The sequence below is a fragment of the Hipposideros armiger genome, unplaced genomic scaffold (genome assembly GCF_001890085.2).
Source record: "Hipposideros armiger isolate ML-2016 unplaced genomic scaffold, ASM189008v1 scaffold_416, whole genome shotgun sequence".
Classification (NCBI taxonomy): Eukaryota; Metazoa; Chordata; class Mammalia; order Chiroptera; family Hipposideridae; genus Hipposideros; species Hipposideros armiger.
In genome coordinates this window covers 1,085,388-1,102,755 of record NW_017731766.1, presented here as the reverse complement: position 1 = coordinate 1,102,755, position 17,368 = coordinate 1,085,388, and the positions used below count along the sequence as shown (strand labels likewise).

Below are 17,368 nucleotides of genomic sequence, written 5' to 3'. Positions count from 1 at the left end.
CTGGCCCCAACACTTTTAACCGTTAGGCCTTGAGCAAAGTACCTGTGCTCATTATGCCCACATGCTTATTATAAAATAGGGATATCATCCATCATTCACCACATGCAGTTCTTTTGAGGGGGTAATATATGAAAATTACAGCACATAGTTCCAGCACTCAAAAGGCAGCTATTATTGATAATAAAATCAAAGCACATTGTCTTGAGTAATGTTCTGGGTACTACCTTTCTTCCAAATTGAAACAGAAATAAGACAGGATTTCAGATATTACAGAATTCTTCCTAAAATCAGAGTAAATTAGGTTTCACAGAAGAGGGAGCAGAGGCCCAGAAAGGATAGGTGACACATTTTTTTGAGTTAAAAGGACCTTGAAAACTTCTGATTCAAACTCACAGAAGCTAACCCAAGATCCCTTTTCTGCCAAATATTTGAATGCTACAAACCATTCATAGTTAAGTATTTTCAATTATATACCTTTATTAACAAAAGATAAATACGATACAAAACAAACAATCTAAGACGTTATGTTGAATCATCCTATGTGAAAGTAGGAATATGAAAACAAACTTTTGACATTCAAGTGGGTAAGAATGAGATCTATTTGCATTGCTGTTTTAATTTCATACCAGTCTGAATCTAGATACCATGTAAACCCATAGTACTTGACAATTTGATTCAATTACTCTCCCACCAGAACTATTTCTGAGATGCTAACTTAATGCAGTATTCCAGCGGTTTTTGGTAGCTCAGCAAGTCCAGGGAGCTGTTAACAGTCAATACACTCATGTCTGAGCTTTGAACTGGTTGTTTACATGGATCCTGCTCTCACTGCCAGTGTTATTTTCACAATGTTCTTAGAAGAGGCCTGAGGAGCATGGCAGTCTCAGTTACCAGTAGCCCTACAAGCTATCCTCATAATTCTTTGAAGAAACTGTCAACTTCAGGTTTTGCTTTTTGCACATTATACAAAGTGACACCTGCTGGTTACAAAGATTAGGTACAAGGGATATTCTACAAGCTTTTAAAATCAAATTTAATATTCGTGATTGTTACACAAAGGCAATCACAATTTAAACAAAAAATAATATCACAAACCACATCCTCTACGATAAAGGATTTGTGTCTAAAGGCTCATGTTCAGAATGGTAAAAGACCTAGTACTGATTGGTAAACACTGATTCATGAATGACACAATAGTTATTTTTCCATTCAAAGGCTAACAAAGTTTTGGGTGTAAGATATAAGGAAATGTTTTAAAAATCAAAATTTTATACACAAGTGAAAAACAGAATTATTACCACACAAGGTAAAGTTATTCATGTGTTCTACAAATTTCCTTTCAGATTGAATATTTTTAGCTGCAGACCAGGAAAACCTTAGAAGGCAAAAACAAATGACTATAAAATAGCTATAGTTACTGGTAATTAGAAAAAAATGAAGCCGTGGTTTTGAGAAAGAGTAGTTAATCTCCCTTTAAAATATGTGCAAACACTAGATAAAGGGCCATAGAAATTGAAGAACTGTAGTTTGAGATTTAATTGTTGAGTGGAAGATGAGGGGGAGGGAAGGAGGGAGGAAAGGAGGGGAGGAGGGAGGGATGGAGGGAGGGAGAGAATGAGAATGCACAAGCAAGCTGCGGCCTCTTTTTCCATATCACGAATATAAAGTTGGAAATAAAACCTTAATCTGCACTTAATGTGCCTCCTCTTTTTCTTCTGTTTCTTCAGTGTAGAAAGGAATGAATTTACTCTGAGACTTCTGGAAGCTTTATTAAAGTCTGCTCGCAGACACTGATTTTTCCACCTACAATCAGCAAGAAGCTGAAAAGGATATCATGTCAGCTGTGTTTGTCTTGGGTGACCGTTTGTGACTAGTTATTACTGTCCAAGGAAAGAGGCCATGGGGTCATCTGGCCTCTGACGTTTCATTCTGTAGGCCTCCATCTCCTCCTCGGTGGGTTCCCGAGCTTCATATAGGCTATTGTAAGGCCGCTTCCTCTCATCAATCTGCAGGAGCTCCTTGACATGAAGAAGGCGGGCCTCCTCCGCATTCAGTGCCTACAGAGAGAGGAAAAACAGGAGAACCATGGCTCTACATCCGTTCTCTGTGGTTCCAAAGGGGCAGAATACCAAAAGACTCTACTGAATATGAAGTGCTACATCAAAATTCTAGATTGCTTGAAAGAGTTGGGAGGCAGCTCTTACCCCTTCAAGCTGCAATTACTATTTGGCTCACATGATTATTTTCACAGAGCACAAAACATCCTATGACATTTTCCTTTTTTTTTAGCTGAGCCATCCTGCTACCTGTTGGCAGCTCAGCTCGGGCTGGACTTGAACCGCTGTTGCTCAGAGCTCCAACTCTTGAGCGAGCTCTTAACCAACTGAGCCACTCGGCCGGCCCCATCCTATGACATTTTCAATGTTAAAGGATTTTTACTTAATTGCAAAAATCGAATGATGTTCATTTTACTGACAGAAGCCCACAAGTGATGCTTCTGGTAGAGACCGAAATTCTGACTTTTTCCAAGGACTCGCTGAAACTCACAGACTATGGAGCTAGAAGGCAATTCTTTGTGGACAACATGTCAATAACTCTGAAATTACAGATTCACAAAGTACATTTCTTCTGTACATTTGTGGTATTTGTCAAATATTCAAAGAAGCAGGCAATACTGAGACACATAAAATCTCCATTTGCATTCTAGATGCGATACAAGGTGACCTGAGTAAATGACCCAGAATGAGAACTCATTTCCTCATTTTTAAAACGAGCTTGGGGCAAGGACTAGATAATTTCCTAAGGTTCTCAACCAATAAAGAATACTGTTGTCACTTTCACTATTCAGACTTCACAAAGTACCTTTTTCAGTTTTTCATGTTTCTTTTCTTCATCATCACTTTCTGAACTGCTCTTTCGATGCTTCTTCTTCTTCTTCTTCTTTTTCTTTTTATCCTCTTTTAGTTTTTCCTGGTGCATCTGACAGGGAGGATCGAAACACAGCATTATTAATGTGAAAACAATGCTCTAGTACAAGTTTTAAAGTCCTTCCTCTGGGACTTAAAAATTCAGGACAAATGATTATAGACTTACCTCCATGAGGGTCTGAGGTTTTTTCACAGATTCTTCTCCAGTTACTTCATTTTCGATACATTCCTCTGAATTCTGTGGGAAAACATATGTAACTGGACTTGAGTATTATAGTTACCAATCACCTAAGAAAATGTTAAAATTTGAAACATGAGAAGACATGTTTCATACAGACCTTGATTTAAGAGCTTTGGTTGTTTTATAGGTGTAAGAGCTAGAAGACAATTACTTACAGCAATCTCCTTCCCAGCTTCTCCAGTACAATAGGAAAACTTGACAAAAGAGTGACAGCATTTGTATCCCCATCGGCCTTCTTTCCAGTAAGATCCCCAGATATGCTGGTGAGAGAGAGAGAGACATTACTTAAAACAGAACCTGAACTAGGGACTCTCATATACTGCTGATAGGAGTATAAAATACTATAGCTCTTTTAAAGGTAATTTGGGAAGAAAATTATGTTGACTGTTGGAGTCGCTAACAGGGAAAGGCTGGCCCGACCTCAAGTATGAGAAGCAGGCATTACAGTTACAGTGATCTTATATTCTATTCCCAGCATGTTTAAAAAAATTTAGGATATGTGACTTCTCTTGAAAAATAAAGGACTATGAAATTCTGTGCCCACATTCCCACTTGGCAAGACCTGGCTGTTGCTGAACAGTGAGTGCCCCTATTAGACAGGGTTTGTGTTCTCTAGCTTGTACAATTTTCCTGGTTCACTTCACTCATATATGATTACTGGCCTGGCTCCTATAGGTAGGATGCTTTTAACTCCTAACTTAGAGGGACAACTGTAGTTTGCGTGCTTCAATAATACAGTAAGTGACAATTATGTGCTTTATGGTGTGATACAATATGAAGTATTCTGCATCACCTATGAACTGCTGTCAAAATAAATTTAACGTATTAACAAAACATTTAATAATTAAGCCTTTAGATCCTTTGGATCTGAATTCCTGTTTATCGGAAATACAGGGGATAGGAGAATAAGTTATATGGTATCACTAGAAACCAGTCAACTACAGAATGAGACAGTTTAGAAGATTACTTCCCTGATCTGTTAAAAAAAAGAGACATCACAACCAAATAACAATCAAAATAAACTTTGATTGGATTCTGGCTCAAAAACAAAAAAACAAAACTCCAAATTGCTATTTAAAGGCATTTTGGGGTACCGATATATTTTCAAAAATGTGATTAATGACTAGAGATTAGATGATGTTAAGTAGTTACTGTCAATTTTCTGAAGTGCAATAATGGTAGTATAGTTTAAAAGAGAATATCCTTCATTTAGGAGATACATGATATAGTGTTTACTGGTGAAATATGGTATCTGTAATTTCCAAATGTTTCAATAAAAAAAAAAGTAAAATGTATACACACAAATATGTATTTCAGCATGCATACATGCACACACCTAGACAAAACATATATGGCAACATGTAAAAAATTTCTGAATCTAGGTGTTGGATATATGGGTGAACATAACAGTATTCTTTCACATTTTTTCTATTTTTGGAAACATTTCATATAACAAACTTAAAATGTAAGGAAAAAGAAAAGCACAGCCATGATTCAGTAATGAAGTTGTAACCTAAAAATAAAATACAGAGCAAAATGCTGACCAGAACACCAAACGGCTCTGGTTCAGCACATACCGTGTGGTTGTGGATCTTCACGTCTTCCTCATACTTGGAGCAGGCGACAGCCCGCTCCTGCCCTTTAATGACAGTCCCATGTCTGGAGTACTCCACATAGTCTTCCGTCTGAGCTAAAAGCAGTTCAGCTGGAGGGGCATCCAAGTGTTCCTGGCCCCCATACTAAAAGGACAGCGAAAGTTATTAAATCCATTTTACAACAAAGATGTGCCTTCAAACCGCTACTGAAGGGTTTATTTCCAATCAGAAAGAGTAAAGGAATATTCTTTACGGGACTTGTTATATAAAACAGTGAAAAAAAAAATGCCACCAAATAAAAGATGTCTCAGTTGCCACTAATCTGTTGAGTGTGGTAGATTACAAAACGGCCATACATTCCTCTTATCCTTGTACATGTGCCCGTTTGCCACGTGACTGTGCTGCTCCTCCCCTTGAGAGAGAGTCTGCGTTTCCATTGCTTGAATCCGGGCTTGGCCATGTTACTTGTGAACATGTACTTGGAAACTGGCAAATGTGACCCCAGCAAAGGCCCGGAAAGCACTTGCATCCTGGGGCATGCTTTTGTTACTAGTTTCTGGTATCCCAAGAGTATCATGGAAAGAAGCGGGGTGAGCCTCCTAGAGGATGAGAGCGCAGGACGGGCAGCGATGAGCTGTTCCAGAGGAGGCCCTCTTAGGACACTTAGCCTACTAACTGCTGGACCAGGTTGAGGCCATCCTGGATCCTCTAGCCTCAGGTGAACAAGCCCAAATCAGGAGATCCACATGACAAACAGAATCATGAGAAAACACAAATGTGTAAGTTACTAAGTTCTGAGTGGTTTGGTTTGCTGCAAAAGCTTAGGAATACAGCTATATTCATATTGTTTGCCGACGGATTAAGTCAATGAAAAGAAAGGACTATTCCTGAGGGATTAAAGGGGATTCTCTGTATGTTGTATTTCAACTGTACCCGTTCTTCATTAGCATTTTGGTCAAAATTACCTTTTCCAGGATGCTTTCTTTCTGCTGTTCCTTGAAGTCTTCCTTTTTGACTTTGAAGGACTTATACAATAGCTCTAGTTTTGTAGGATCAGCCTGCAGATGTACTTCGGAGCCCTTGTCGTAGGCTTCCCACGCAAACACTAAGGCAATGAGAAACATCTTTATGAGCACTCAGCTACACTTACTGCTCTAGTGTTTAAAAAAATGCCCCCGATTTTCTTATGAGCTGATATAAAATGCCTTGAAATACAGCAAACACTTACACTGCGTCTGAGCCATTGAAATGGTATCACCTGTGTATCTAACAAAGTTATCTCCCGCATAGCTCACTCTGTAAATACAAATTGAAAAAACAACTGTTTCAGAGGTTGATTTTTTTTTTTAAGGAAAGTTAATTCTTTTCTGACCCAATCATAGATGATGTTTATTTTAATTCAGATTCAGTTTTACAATTAAATGCCCTCCCTTCCCCCGCCAATCTTGAAATCTGTACATTTACTCAAAACTTACTCATCTGGATTCTTTCCTGCATTGGCATAGGGGTTTTCTCTCATCGCTCTTGTTTTGGGATCATAGTAAGCAGAATTTGGATCTAAATTCCGCAAATACTAGAACAGAAAAATGTTTAAGGACTGTATTAATGTTTACTTCCATGTAAAAATGTTTCAGCAGGCTAGGAGATGATCATAATCAATTTAATGTGTGAATGCATTCTGGAATGCAGATAGAGAGAAAAAACCAGAATGATACCTAATTTTGGAATGACTATGTTACCCATATACTGCCCATATGCTAGACAAATAGGTGAAATTTAGGCTGGGAAAACAAATATATTTTGAATGTGTATATGCAGTTGGCCAGGCTTACTTTTGCAATATCTTCTCGAATCCTGAGATTCCGAACAGTAATCCGTCTCTTAGAGTCAAAGTTCTGTCCAGGCATGTCAATATCATCTGCATACTTATCTTCATCCTCATCTTCACTATTGTGATCTTTTTCCTGAAAGAGGAAGGGGGAAAAGAAGAGTAAGGAAAAAAAACAGCATCTAGGGCCGGCTGAGTGGCGCAATGGTTAAGAGCTGGCTTGGGACGCCAGAGGGCCCTGGTTCAGATCCCACATATGAGGGCCAGTGACACTGCCCTCTACAGCTAAGATGCTGAACAACAGCTCAACCTGGAGCTGGGCTGCTATGAGTCGCCGGTGACGGCATAGGCTGCAGCCCCTGCTGCAGTGGGTTGCCATGGGCTACCGTATGTAGCCAGCAGCCGCCATGAGCGGCTGTCCAGAAGCCGTTGACTGATCTGCCTCGCCCAGGAAGAGCGTAATGATGGTGCCAACTTGGGCCAGTGAAGCAATGTCCTCCACAACTAGACTGAAGAACAAAAAGACAGCAACTTGTCTGTTCCCCTTCCCCCAATTCCCCAATAAAAATCTTTAAAAAAAACAACAACAAAAAAACAGCATCTAGTTTTTGTTTTCATTTGATTCCCTTTTTTTTTTTTTTAATAAATCATCTTGGTTTATTTAACAAGGTTATTTCTACATCAGATTATGGTTTAAAAGCATTTATATGTGTGATATGAAGAGATAGATGTACAATCGATACCTTTGATTCCCTTTTAATCATACCCTTATTCCCTTGTATTATTTAAAGCACTTATTATTATTTTAATAATTAGTAATAATTTTATTATTATATTAGCCATCAGAAGTTGGACATTTTAATGTATACCCAGATAGAGCCAATATTTATTACCATTTGAGAATTTGGTTCCTCTTCTCCCCACTGGTGTTTTGGAGAATTCTGCATCATGACAGAAGAAAAAAAAAAAGTTATTTTATTCTACTAAATCTACTGATTATTCAACACTTTAAAAACATAGTTAAGATAATGTAACAAATCTAAGTGAATAAGTTCTGAATACAAGTATGTAATTGTTGAATAGTTAATTTTATTAGAAGACAGAAAATTTCTAGAGAATTTTCAGATATAGGACTATAATCACATCAAGGTAACAGAAAGTTTAAAATGACCAATGTACCCAATAAATATTCATTTCATATATGTTAATGTTACACATACCATTTTCATTAAACCTCACTAGTTTTCTATCAAGTCTAAAAAGAAAACGTTACCAGGATCATGTAATAAGGACCTTTAGAGCCAAAATACCCTCCATAAAATTTAGGCCATAAAGAAATCTATTCAAGTGACACTATATTGTGATTTAAAGCGAGTCTGAAATCCTTGTCAGACAGACACACTTTCATTAGCAACTGGTCAGGATTTTCTCTAACTCCACAAAACACCTATAGCAAAGTAGTCCGTATTTCATCATGTCCATTAAAAAGGCTTCAAAGGTTAAAAAGGATACCTTATAGCATCAGTGGGGGGATATGGAAAGGTGTGCATGTGAATATATATATGTAGTATATTGATGGGAGCATAAATTTGTATAGCCTTTCTGAATGGTAGCTAAGTGAAAGGTCATCAAAATTTTAAATAAATATAATCACTGTATCCACAATTATACTTTTAGGAATTTATCATAAGGAAATAATATTTCAATTATATAAAGGTGAATAAGAATGTAATTTATAGTATTGTATACAATATTAAAAAGTTGGGGAAAATGGGTTATATAAATTACTGCACTCAATGAACACTAAACAACCATTACAAGGAATTCTACTCAAGATGCAAAAAAATAGATATAATTTGCTACTTTTGGTTAAAAAAAACAAAAACGGGAGGTAAAGGTGGGAATAACATTATATATTTCTGTTTGTATTAAAACATAAGAAACTGAAAGGATCGATGAGAAAAATACAAAAGATTATGGGGGTTATGGTTTAGAGACGACACAGAGTTGATAGAGGCAGGGATGAGAAACTTCTTGCTGCATATCTTCTTAAATTGTTTTGAGCTCTAAACCATGTGAATTTATATACAAAAGAAATAGGTTTATATTTAATGACACATATAACAAGTCATCACTGCACTACATATTGTGTAATTGAAAGAGTAGTTGATAAACATGTAGTTAGTGTAATTACACACATATATATTATAAATATATGTGTGGGGAGGGTGATATGGGACCTGGAAAGGCCTACTTCAAAATGTTAATAGCTAATATAGATATTTATTTTCTTTATAATTTTCTAAATTGTTTTCCAGTGAATATGTGTTATTTTCAAAATTAGAAATACATTTCAGAAGATTTTTTTCTTGGAGTTCCCACAAGTTGCTATCAATAGTTCAACAAAGGATATTTATATAGCTATACAGACAGCTAAATCTCTATAGTAGAGACTGCTCTATGATATGTAGTTAATCTTAATATCCAAGTATCCAAGCAGGCAAAAATCATCAGTCTTTTACATACATTTAAGGATGCTTACTAGGGAAATAAGTTATACTATCTTTATAAAAAACAGAGACTCTGTTAGATCAAAAGAAACAGGCCCTGTTTTTTTTTTTTGCAAAGTTGGTAATAATAATAATTACAACAATAGCTACCGAGTGTTTACTATATGATATTGATGCTAAGCCTCCTGCAAGGTAGGCGTTCTTATGTCTACCTTAGGGATGCTAAACTGAGGCTCAGAGAGGCAAATTAATTTTTCTAGGACCACCTAAGCTAGCCAGGGGCAGAGCTGAATTTTAACATCTATCTGTTAACTTGTGTTGTGAACCTGCCTGATAGGTGGCCTCAGTAGCTGTTTACTTGGTGATTAGTACTTATTTAGCTCTGTTGGTTTGTAATTCACACTTGCTAAAAGTCCCTTTTAGGAATTTAAACTCCAAATGTATGCTATTTATTTCTGTCATGAATTTGTTAAAAAGAAACTTTCGCAACTCTAATAAACACAATATATAATAACTATTAAGTTGACATGAATAAAAGAAGAAAAAAAATTGTTGAAATACATCCTTTTTTTTTTTACTATGAATTTTTTTTGGCCAAGCTATGAAAATGATTACATGTTCATTATAAAAAATACAAGGGCAAAAGCCGGCTGAGTGGCTCAGTTGGTTAAGAGCTTGCTCAAGAGTTTGAGCTCTGAACAATAGCGGTTCGAGTCCCGGCCCGAGCTGAGCAGCCGCTGAGCTGCCAACAGGTAGCAGGATGGCTCAGCTAAAAAATAAAAAAATAAAAAAATAAAAAAATACAAGGGCGGTCGGGTGGCGTGTTGGTTGAGTTGGTTTGGGCTGCCAGCTCTGAGCAGCAGGGCCCCGGTTTGGATCCCACATGAAGGCAAGTGATGCTGCGCCCTCTACAGCTAAGATGGTGAACAACAGCTCGACCTGGAGCTGGGCTGCTGTGAGTCGCTGGCGACGGCGTAGGCTGCAGCCCCTGCTGCAGTGGACTGCCATAAGCTACCGTGAGTGGTCAGCAGCCAGCGTGAGTGACCAGCAGCTGGCGTGAGCTGCCGTGAGCGGCCATCCAATGGCTGGCGAGCAACTGCCTCACCAGTGAAGAGCTCAATGGTAGTACCAACATGGGACAGTGAAGTGATGTCCTCCAACAAGAGTGAAGAACAAAAGGACAGCAACTTGTCTGTTCCCCTCCCCCAATTCCCCAATAAAATCTTATAAAAGAAAAACCCCCAAAAACAAAACAAAACAAAACACATGAAACAATTCACTAATTTTACATTAAATGAGAACTGGTCTTTTTTCTTATGTATTAGGAAAATATTATTTTTTTTTTCATGTGTCATTAAAATATTAAGTGTGAGCCAGTGCTATTACAAAGTCTTGATAAAAGCCTTTTAAGACCTGTGCAACATTCTTTCACATACATACAGGATCGCTTACTTCACCAATTCTGTATTCCTAGACACTTAAGTTATTTCAATTTCCTGCTACTGAAAAAAAGTGCTACAATAAATATTTTTGCGCATAATTTTTCTGAATACCAGAAAATTCTTCACGATGAATGGACCTACTAATTTAATCCCAGAAAAGGTATATAAATATTTTATGGTAAAATGCTTTCCAAAATGATTGCATCAACTTATATTCCCTTGAATGGTTTAAAAGTATCAGTTTTACTCTCCCCCATCAATAGCACTTCTCCCTTCCTAAAATCTTTTCTAACAGAACATATACAAATTAATTCTTGTTTCAGTTTTCATTTTTTGTTATACTAAGATTTGAAATTTTAAAATTGATCATTCTATTACTTACAGCCTGTTCCACTAATTTTCCTGAGGCTAATTCTTCTTGGAGTTTCTGGGCTTTCAGTGTTCGTTTTGCCTAACAAAAAAAAAACCAAACATTTGAGATTTACTTACAACATTTAAATAAACATTTAATTATTGTAGTACATGTATAATGACCAAGTTTATTGTTTTCAGAAAAGGCCACCGGACAAGGTCATCTCTTTGAGATTTCCTATAGCTCTAGACCTATGGATCTCTAAAAAAAAAAAGGAGTTACAAACTCCTTTTTGAACCTGGCATTACTGGAAAATGAGCCAGCCAGCACGGGTGAAAAATTGCAGAGAGCAAGTCCTATGCAAGAGGGGCAGTTGCCACCTGACTCCAGATGATGACTCTTGCCAAGCAGGCCCAGGATTACAATTTATTTCACTGTTCAAGAAAAGATGAAAATCAGATCATGTAAAATCCAATGATTTTTAAATGTTAACTCCCCTTTACAAAAAAAAAAAAAAAAAAGGCAGCATAAGTGTGACTGTAGTTTTTAAGGAATGGAGTAGGTAAAATCATAACAGAAAAAAGTTGAGGTAGAATTAAGATAACATTCCATTTTTCTGAAACAAGTTATCCTTGTCCCCTTCTACTACCCTGAAATGCTCTGAGACAACTGTAAAATAGGACCATGGGCAAGATACAGTCTGGGAACAAAGTTCATAACTTCAGAAAGCCAGAGGTTTGGACACGAATTGTTTTTCATGCTTCCAGTATTTTTTGCAACCTGAGTGGGAGAGTAAAGGACAATATAAGAATCAATTTCAAAAAATGCTGCCAGGGCTGGCCAAGTGGCTCAGTTGGTTAAAAGCGTGAGCTCTGAGCAACAGGGTTGCTGGTTTGATTCCCACATGGGCCACCTGCAACTAAGATTGAACATGGTACCTTGAGCTGAGTGGCCGCGAGCTGCTGATGGGCGGCCAGATGGCGGCTGACTTGGAGCTGAGCTAGCTGCGCCCTCCACAATTAAGATTGAAAGGCAACAAATTGTCTGTTCCCCTTCCCCAATTCCCTAACACTGTTCCCCTTCCCCAATTCCCCAATAACATCTTTAAAAAAAAAAATGCTGCCAAATAGAGCCAGCACACAGTTTATTTTCACTATTCAATTAGGATTACTACTGCTACTACGATAAACATGCCACCATTTTTAAACTGCTTGAACACTCAGAAAATAGAGTTGCTACATTAGACAGCTAGCAAAATGTACATTCTTTAAGGATAGTAGGAAAGCAGGAAATTTTGCTCACCAGATCAACTTTGGCATATTCTTCTACAATTTTCATGTGTTCCTCTGGATTGTAGCCATTCCACCGGTCCCTCTTCCCATCATAGTCAAACGTCAGCTGAGGCTGGATATGTTCGTCTGGAGCTATATTAGTTCCTGTAAATTTTGCTCCAACTCGTCTGGGTCTCTAGAAAACAGAGTACGATTAAATTTTTTCCTAAGTAGCTGTAGCCCAGTGGAAAATTTCATATAACCTTTACAGAGCAGGTGTGGACGGAAATACCATGGGACTTTATTGTCTATTCAATAAAATTATCAGTTAGTGTTCCAGCAGAAAAATTTGATGATGCCAAACTAATTTTCACTCAAATTTTTATTTAACTTAGACCTAAATATAGATAATTTTAGAAAAATAGAATTAAGCTGTCTGACAAAAAATGAAAACAGAAAAGACTCTCTGACAACAGTTTCCAAAATTCTCAAAGGTGAATTTACCTCAAAGCAGTCTTTCTTTTTGTGTGTCAAGGCCCCACAATTTTCACATGCTCCTTTGCGGTACTTAGTAGTTATGGCATTCTATAAATGGATATAAAGAAAAATAAAGAAAATGTTTTATTTATCTGAATATGTTAAAAACAATATTGGCTCTCATCATTATATTGTCTAGTGAAATGATGTATTCATTAAGAGGATAGCCAGTTAAGAGTCTCTCTAGTTTTATAAATGAGAAAGTTTAAGGACTTCGGCAAAATAAAATGTACAAAATAAAATGCAGGAGCTAATGTTAATATGCATTGTGAATTTTAATACCAGATAAAAGTTCATGTAATCTGTTTCTACTTTATACAGTATGGTATTAAAGGTTCTTATATTAAGTTCTTTTTTTTTTATTTTAAGCTGAGCCATCCTGCCACCTGTTGGCAGCTCAGCAGCTGCTCAGCTCAGACTGGGAATTGAACCACTGCTCCTCAGAGCTCGCACTCTTGAGCGAGCTCTTAACCAACTGAGCCACTCGGCCAGCCCCTATTAAGTTCTTAAAATAAAATCTCCATTTCCACATAGACATATATACAGGTTGCTTACATACCTCTTTGACACCCCTGTTGTACCATTCTACGGAGGAGCTGTACTGCCTTTGTTTTTCTGGTTGTGGTCTCTGGTGCTTTAAAGTAGGTCTTTTTGACGGATCAATATACCATGGCACTGAAGAAATATACTGAGGAATATGAGGGTTGATGTCTCTGTAATAAAATAGAAAAAATTTTTTAAAGAATAGAGTTTGAAAATAAATGATTTAATAATTACTAAAGGTAGCTTATACAGAATCTAAGAATAGAGATATTGCAGTGGGGTAGGGGGAGAGGATATGCTTGATATCGCTATAATAAAAAACAATTAAAGATAAAGATATTTAAATTAGAGTGAAAAGTTTCCAACAAACTAAGAATAGTGATATAACTGAAGGGGGAGGAGAGATAAAAAAATACAGGGATGTATGTTGGTGAGATAAACCTTGTATCAGAACAAGAGGTAAACTAATACTGTCTTAGAGTTGATTAAAATAATGGTTTAGGTATATTATTTAGAGATGTGGAGGTATCAGCCAGAAAAAACTCAAAAATAGAAAGATTTAAAAGTAGTCACTTTGTAGAGTGGGAAAGGGAGTGGGAAGGGTGGAAAGGGATTATAGCTATTGATTATAATCTCTTCAGTATTATTTGATTAATAAACCTCACACGCATTTGATAACGAATAAATAATAAAAACAAACATGATACAAACGGTAGCTTCCTGTCAAAGGATGAGGAATTGATAGAAACTAAGTAGGCCGTGAATTTGAATTCTAAATGAACAGATCATGCAAAAAAATTACTTACTTTCCTTCTTCATCAACTTCTGCAGGAGCATTACCCAATTTTCGCTGTTCTTCTAGCTCCTTCTTCTTTCTCCAGTCCTCCCTGGTCATCTTCTTTGGTTCCTCCAAACTCAATTCTTTGGACCCCGACAGGGGGGCAGTATTAACTGCATCCACTGCTGCAGCCGACATGGTTATCTCTATGACAAGAAAGGAATCTTTATTAGTATAAACTAGGCCTTCATGAGTTCATCAGTGAAACTATCAAAAGTACATCCTAGTAACACATACGGTGGGTTATAAATAATATTTCATATGTTCTTATTCTTTCATAGTATCTGTAAGGGAAGGTTCTCTTTCCCCTGAACAAGTCTCTACTGCTGTAGCTACTCCTTCAACTCTAATTTACAAATGGAGGACAAACACACATATATTTAACATTTCATAAGACCTTCTCGCATATACATTCCTAAATTCCTCTCATACTATGTATGGGTCAAACTTTTCCACCATACTAACCCTTAATGAATAGAGTCCAATCTCTTATAGAATGAATGCCTTAAGAGTTATATATATTAATTGCCTCTATTTCCTCATCTTCTATTTCCCCCTTCTTCTAATTAAGCTTCCACTTCTCACCACTCTGAATAGTTGCCACTAAGTATACAAGTGATCAATGTGCTACATACATTGAACTTTTTTCAGTTCTGTTCTTTCTCTTTGATCTATATATTCTTATCCCTTGGCTTATGGGACACTCTACGCTTCTGGCTTTTCTTGTACCCCTCTCGCTGCTTCTCCTGTCTCCTTTGCAGATGTATCCATCTCTGCCTAGCTATTTAATTTTGGATTCTGCAAGGCTCAGTCTCAGAGCCTCTTTCATCACTCTGAACTCCACTGGTGGACAAACTCATCTATTTCAAAGGCTTCAGTAGCCACAATACACTACTGTTGACGCTCCAATTTATTTTTCTGCTCTAGATCTTTTCTATGAGCTTCAGATACACACATTGCAATTGTTTACTTCAGAGCATCTCCACTTAAGAGGTCTCAGACACGCCTAAACACAACAAATCTTAATTCAAACTCATGATCTTCTCTATGAAATCTAATCTCCTTCCATAGTTTCCTCTCTTAATGAATAATATCACCATCCACCCCTTTACTTAAGTGTTCCAGGTAGTCCCCATTTCATCATTAAGAATTGTTATTTTCACCCTCTGGATATCATTCAAATTCATCTACTTCTCTCTGTTCTCAATCCTACCACCTGACTGTTACTACTTTTTCCTACTTACTAAATCGAATGCCAGCACTAGATGTCATTTTAAATATTCCAGTAGCCATAGTAAGACAATAGAAAGAAAACAGGTAAGGTTACTTCTTACAATATTTTATTTAACCCAGTTATGTCCAACATGTGACTTTGCCACGAGAAAAAAAATAAACTACGTCTTTAAAATCTGATTTGGATATTACATTTACTCAGACTAGCCACATTTCAAGCGCTTAAGAGCCACAAGCAGCGAACAGCGATCATGCTGCTCCACTGGCATCTTACAGATTTCCCTAAAACCCACTGAAGACACAATCCTGGCCTGATGGGCCCAAAGCACCACGTCCGAGGCTTAGGACGGCGGCTGCCTTCCCGGTCCACGTTCCCTGTTCCTTCCTCAGCCTGGTGTTCATCACCCCCGTGAGGACGTAACTTAAGAACCAGAAGCTTTCGGCCCACTTTCCGGGGTTCTCTAGCTTCACCTGCCTCCCCTTCTACTGCGACCCCCCCGCCCCCGCCCCCGTCACGGCGCCCGCCAGCCCGCCCTTCCCACCTATGTTCTCAAAGGAACTCCTCACCCAGTCCGGTCGCAGCCGACCCCAAATCCCCTGCACAGAAACAAAGCCAACCCGTCAATGTTTACTTCCTGTTGTCAGCGCTTCCCGGCAGCCACCGCCGGACACATGCGCGTTAACAACGCTTTGGGTCTTGGACTCCCGTGAGTCTTTGGTCTCGCGAGATCTCGAGCTTTGCCACTCTTCTGACTCCCTCCAATCAGTTGTCCACGCTGCAGTGCTATTTTTTTTTTTCTTTTCAAGACCCGCGTTTGATCCTGTCTTGCCCCACCGCTCACGATTAAGACCCTTCAGTGAAGCGCCGTCCTAGAGAAATATAAGGCCAGCCCTGGATGTCATTTTAAACATTCCAGTATCCATGTTAAGACAATAGAAAGAAAAGATAAGGTTACTTTCGCAGTATTTTATTTAACCCAGTATGTCCAACATATCATTTTGCCACAAGAAAAAAAAAAAAGCTTAAGTCTTTAAAATCTTATCTGAACGCTACACTTACTCAGACTAGCCACATTTCAAGTGCTTAAGAGCCACAAGTAGCTAATAGCGATCATACTGGGCAGTGCTGCTCCAATGACATAATTTTTACTCCAGAAACCACTGAAGACACAGTCCTGCTCTGACTGGGCCCAAGTACCCGGTCCAAGGCCTAGGACAGCGGCTTCCTTTCCGTCCCCATTTCCTGTTTTCTTCTCAACCTGGTGTTCATCACCCTCCTGAGGATATATCTAAGAATTAGAAGCTTTCTGCACATTTTCCAGGGGTTTCCAGCTTCACTTCCTTCCCCTGATACCCCTTCCCTTCCTGTTTTCGCCTGCCCCCTAGATTTCATGCCTGATTTAATTACAGTTTCATCGTCTCCCAGAAATGTAATGTAATCAGCCAGTCTGGAATTTTCTGATCAGGCATGTCAAGGAAAAGAAAACTTGAACCATTGTAGATTTAAGAAAAAAGATTTATTTGGAGCCATCTGAGGACATTGCCTGAGAGCAGAGCTCCAAGAAGCCTTGAAACAGTGCTCAAGCTTTAGAATAAAGTGAGAGGATGTTTATGTAGGCAAGAGGACACAGAAAAATAGCTATGTATCCCCAGTTCTAGTTACATACATTCAAAGATTAACAGCTTTACATCAAGTGGAGAGAATATACAGATAAGGTAGGGTCCTCAAACACCTGGAGTTGGATGTCTTGAGAAAGGATCCAGAGGCAATTATGTTTATAATTTTCTCAGGATGTAGAAAGAACAGACACTACCTTCTATAATCATTTATTTGTTTAATTGCAACTGTTGGAAGGTATATTGACTAGCCCCACTGGAAGGCCTTGGTTAGGAATTTATTGCGTTCCCTTGGTTACTGATCAAGTTGGAGCAGCAGCTTAGACACCCTTTCTCAAGGACCAGTAAGGTCACCTGTCAGGTGGGTGCTCTCCATTCCTCCCCTCCTAAAGAAGAGGCCATCCGCATGATAAAAAACATTCCCATTCTTCTCC

General features: G+C 38.1%; 1 protein-coding gene across 2 annotated transcripts; it reads right to left on the bottom strand.

The window, feature by feature from the left end:
• Positions 1-1,015: 1,015 nt before the first annotated feature.
• Positions 1,016-15,995, bottom strand: SLU7 (spliceosome associated SLU7). Of its 2 annotated transcripts, none has more exons than XM_019664095.1 (16): positions 15,885-15,995; positions 14,053-14,230; positions 13,263-13,416; positions 12,671-12,751; positions 12,198-12,362; positions 10,926-10,994; positions 7,485-7,532; positions 6,596-6,727; positions 6,239-6,336; positions 5,992-6,059; positions 5,729-5,868; positions 4,746-4,907; positions 3,324-3,428; positions 3,094-3,165; positions 2,863-2,979; positions 1,016-2,057 (listed from the first exon to the last, which is right to left on the bottom strand). In XM_019664095.1, exons 2-16 carry the CDS (start codon positions 14,220-14,222, stop codon positions 1,878-1,880), a joined length of 1,761 nt encoding a protein of 586 aa, XP_019519640.1. In that variant the 5' UTR covers positions 14,223-14,230; positions 15,885-15,995; the 3' UTR covers positions 1,016-1,877. The 2 variants fall into 2 exon arrangements, with proteins under 2 accessions (XP_019519640.1, XP_019519641.1); XM_019664096.1 differs by having other exon boundaries at positions 15,860-15,967.
• Positions 15,996-17,368: the final 1,373 nt, after the last annotated feature.

What these genes read in the sequence shown, in the direction of transcription:
- SLU7 (XM_019664095.1), bottom strand. Translation starts at nt 14,222, where the DNA reads ATGTCGGCTGCAGCAGTGGATGCAGTTAATACTGCCCCCCTGTCGGGG. An exon ending in GCAGGAAAGAATCCAGATGA is followed by an intron (nt 6,060 to 6,238) that starts GTAAGTTTTGAG and finishes TTGTATTTACAG; the next exon opens with AGTGAGCTATGCGGGAGATA. An exon ending in AAGAAAGCATCCTGGAAAAG is followed by an intron (nt 4,908 to 5,728) that starts GTAATTTTGACC and finishes CTGTCCTTTTAG; the next exon opens with TATGGGGGCCAGGAACACTT.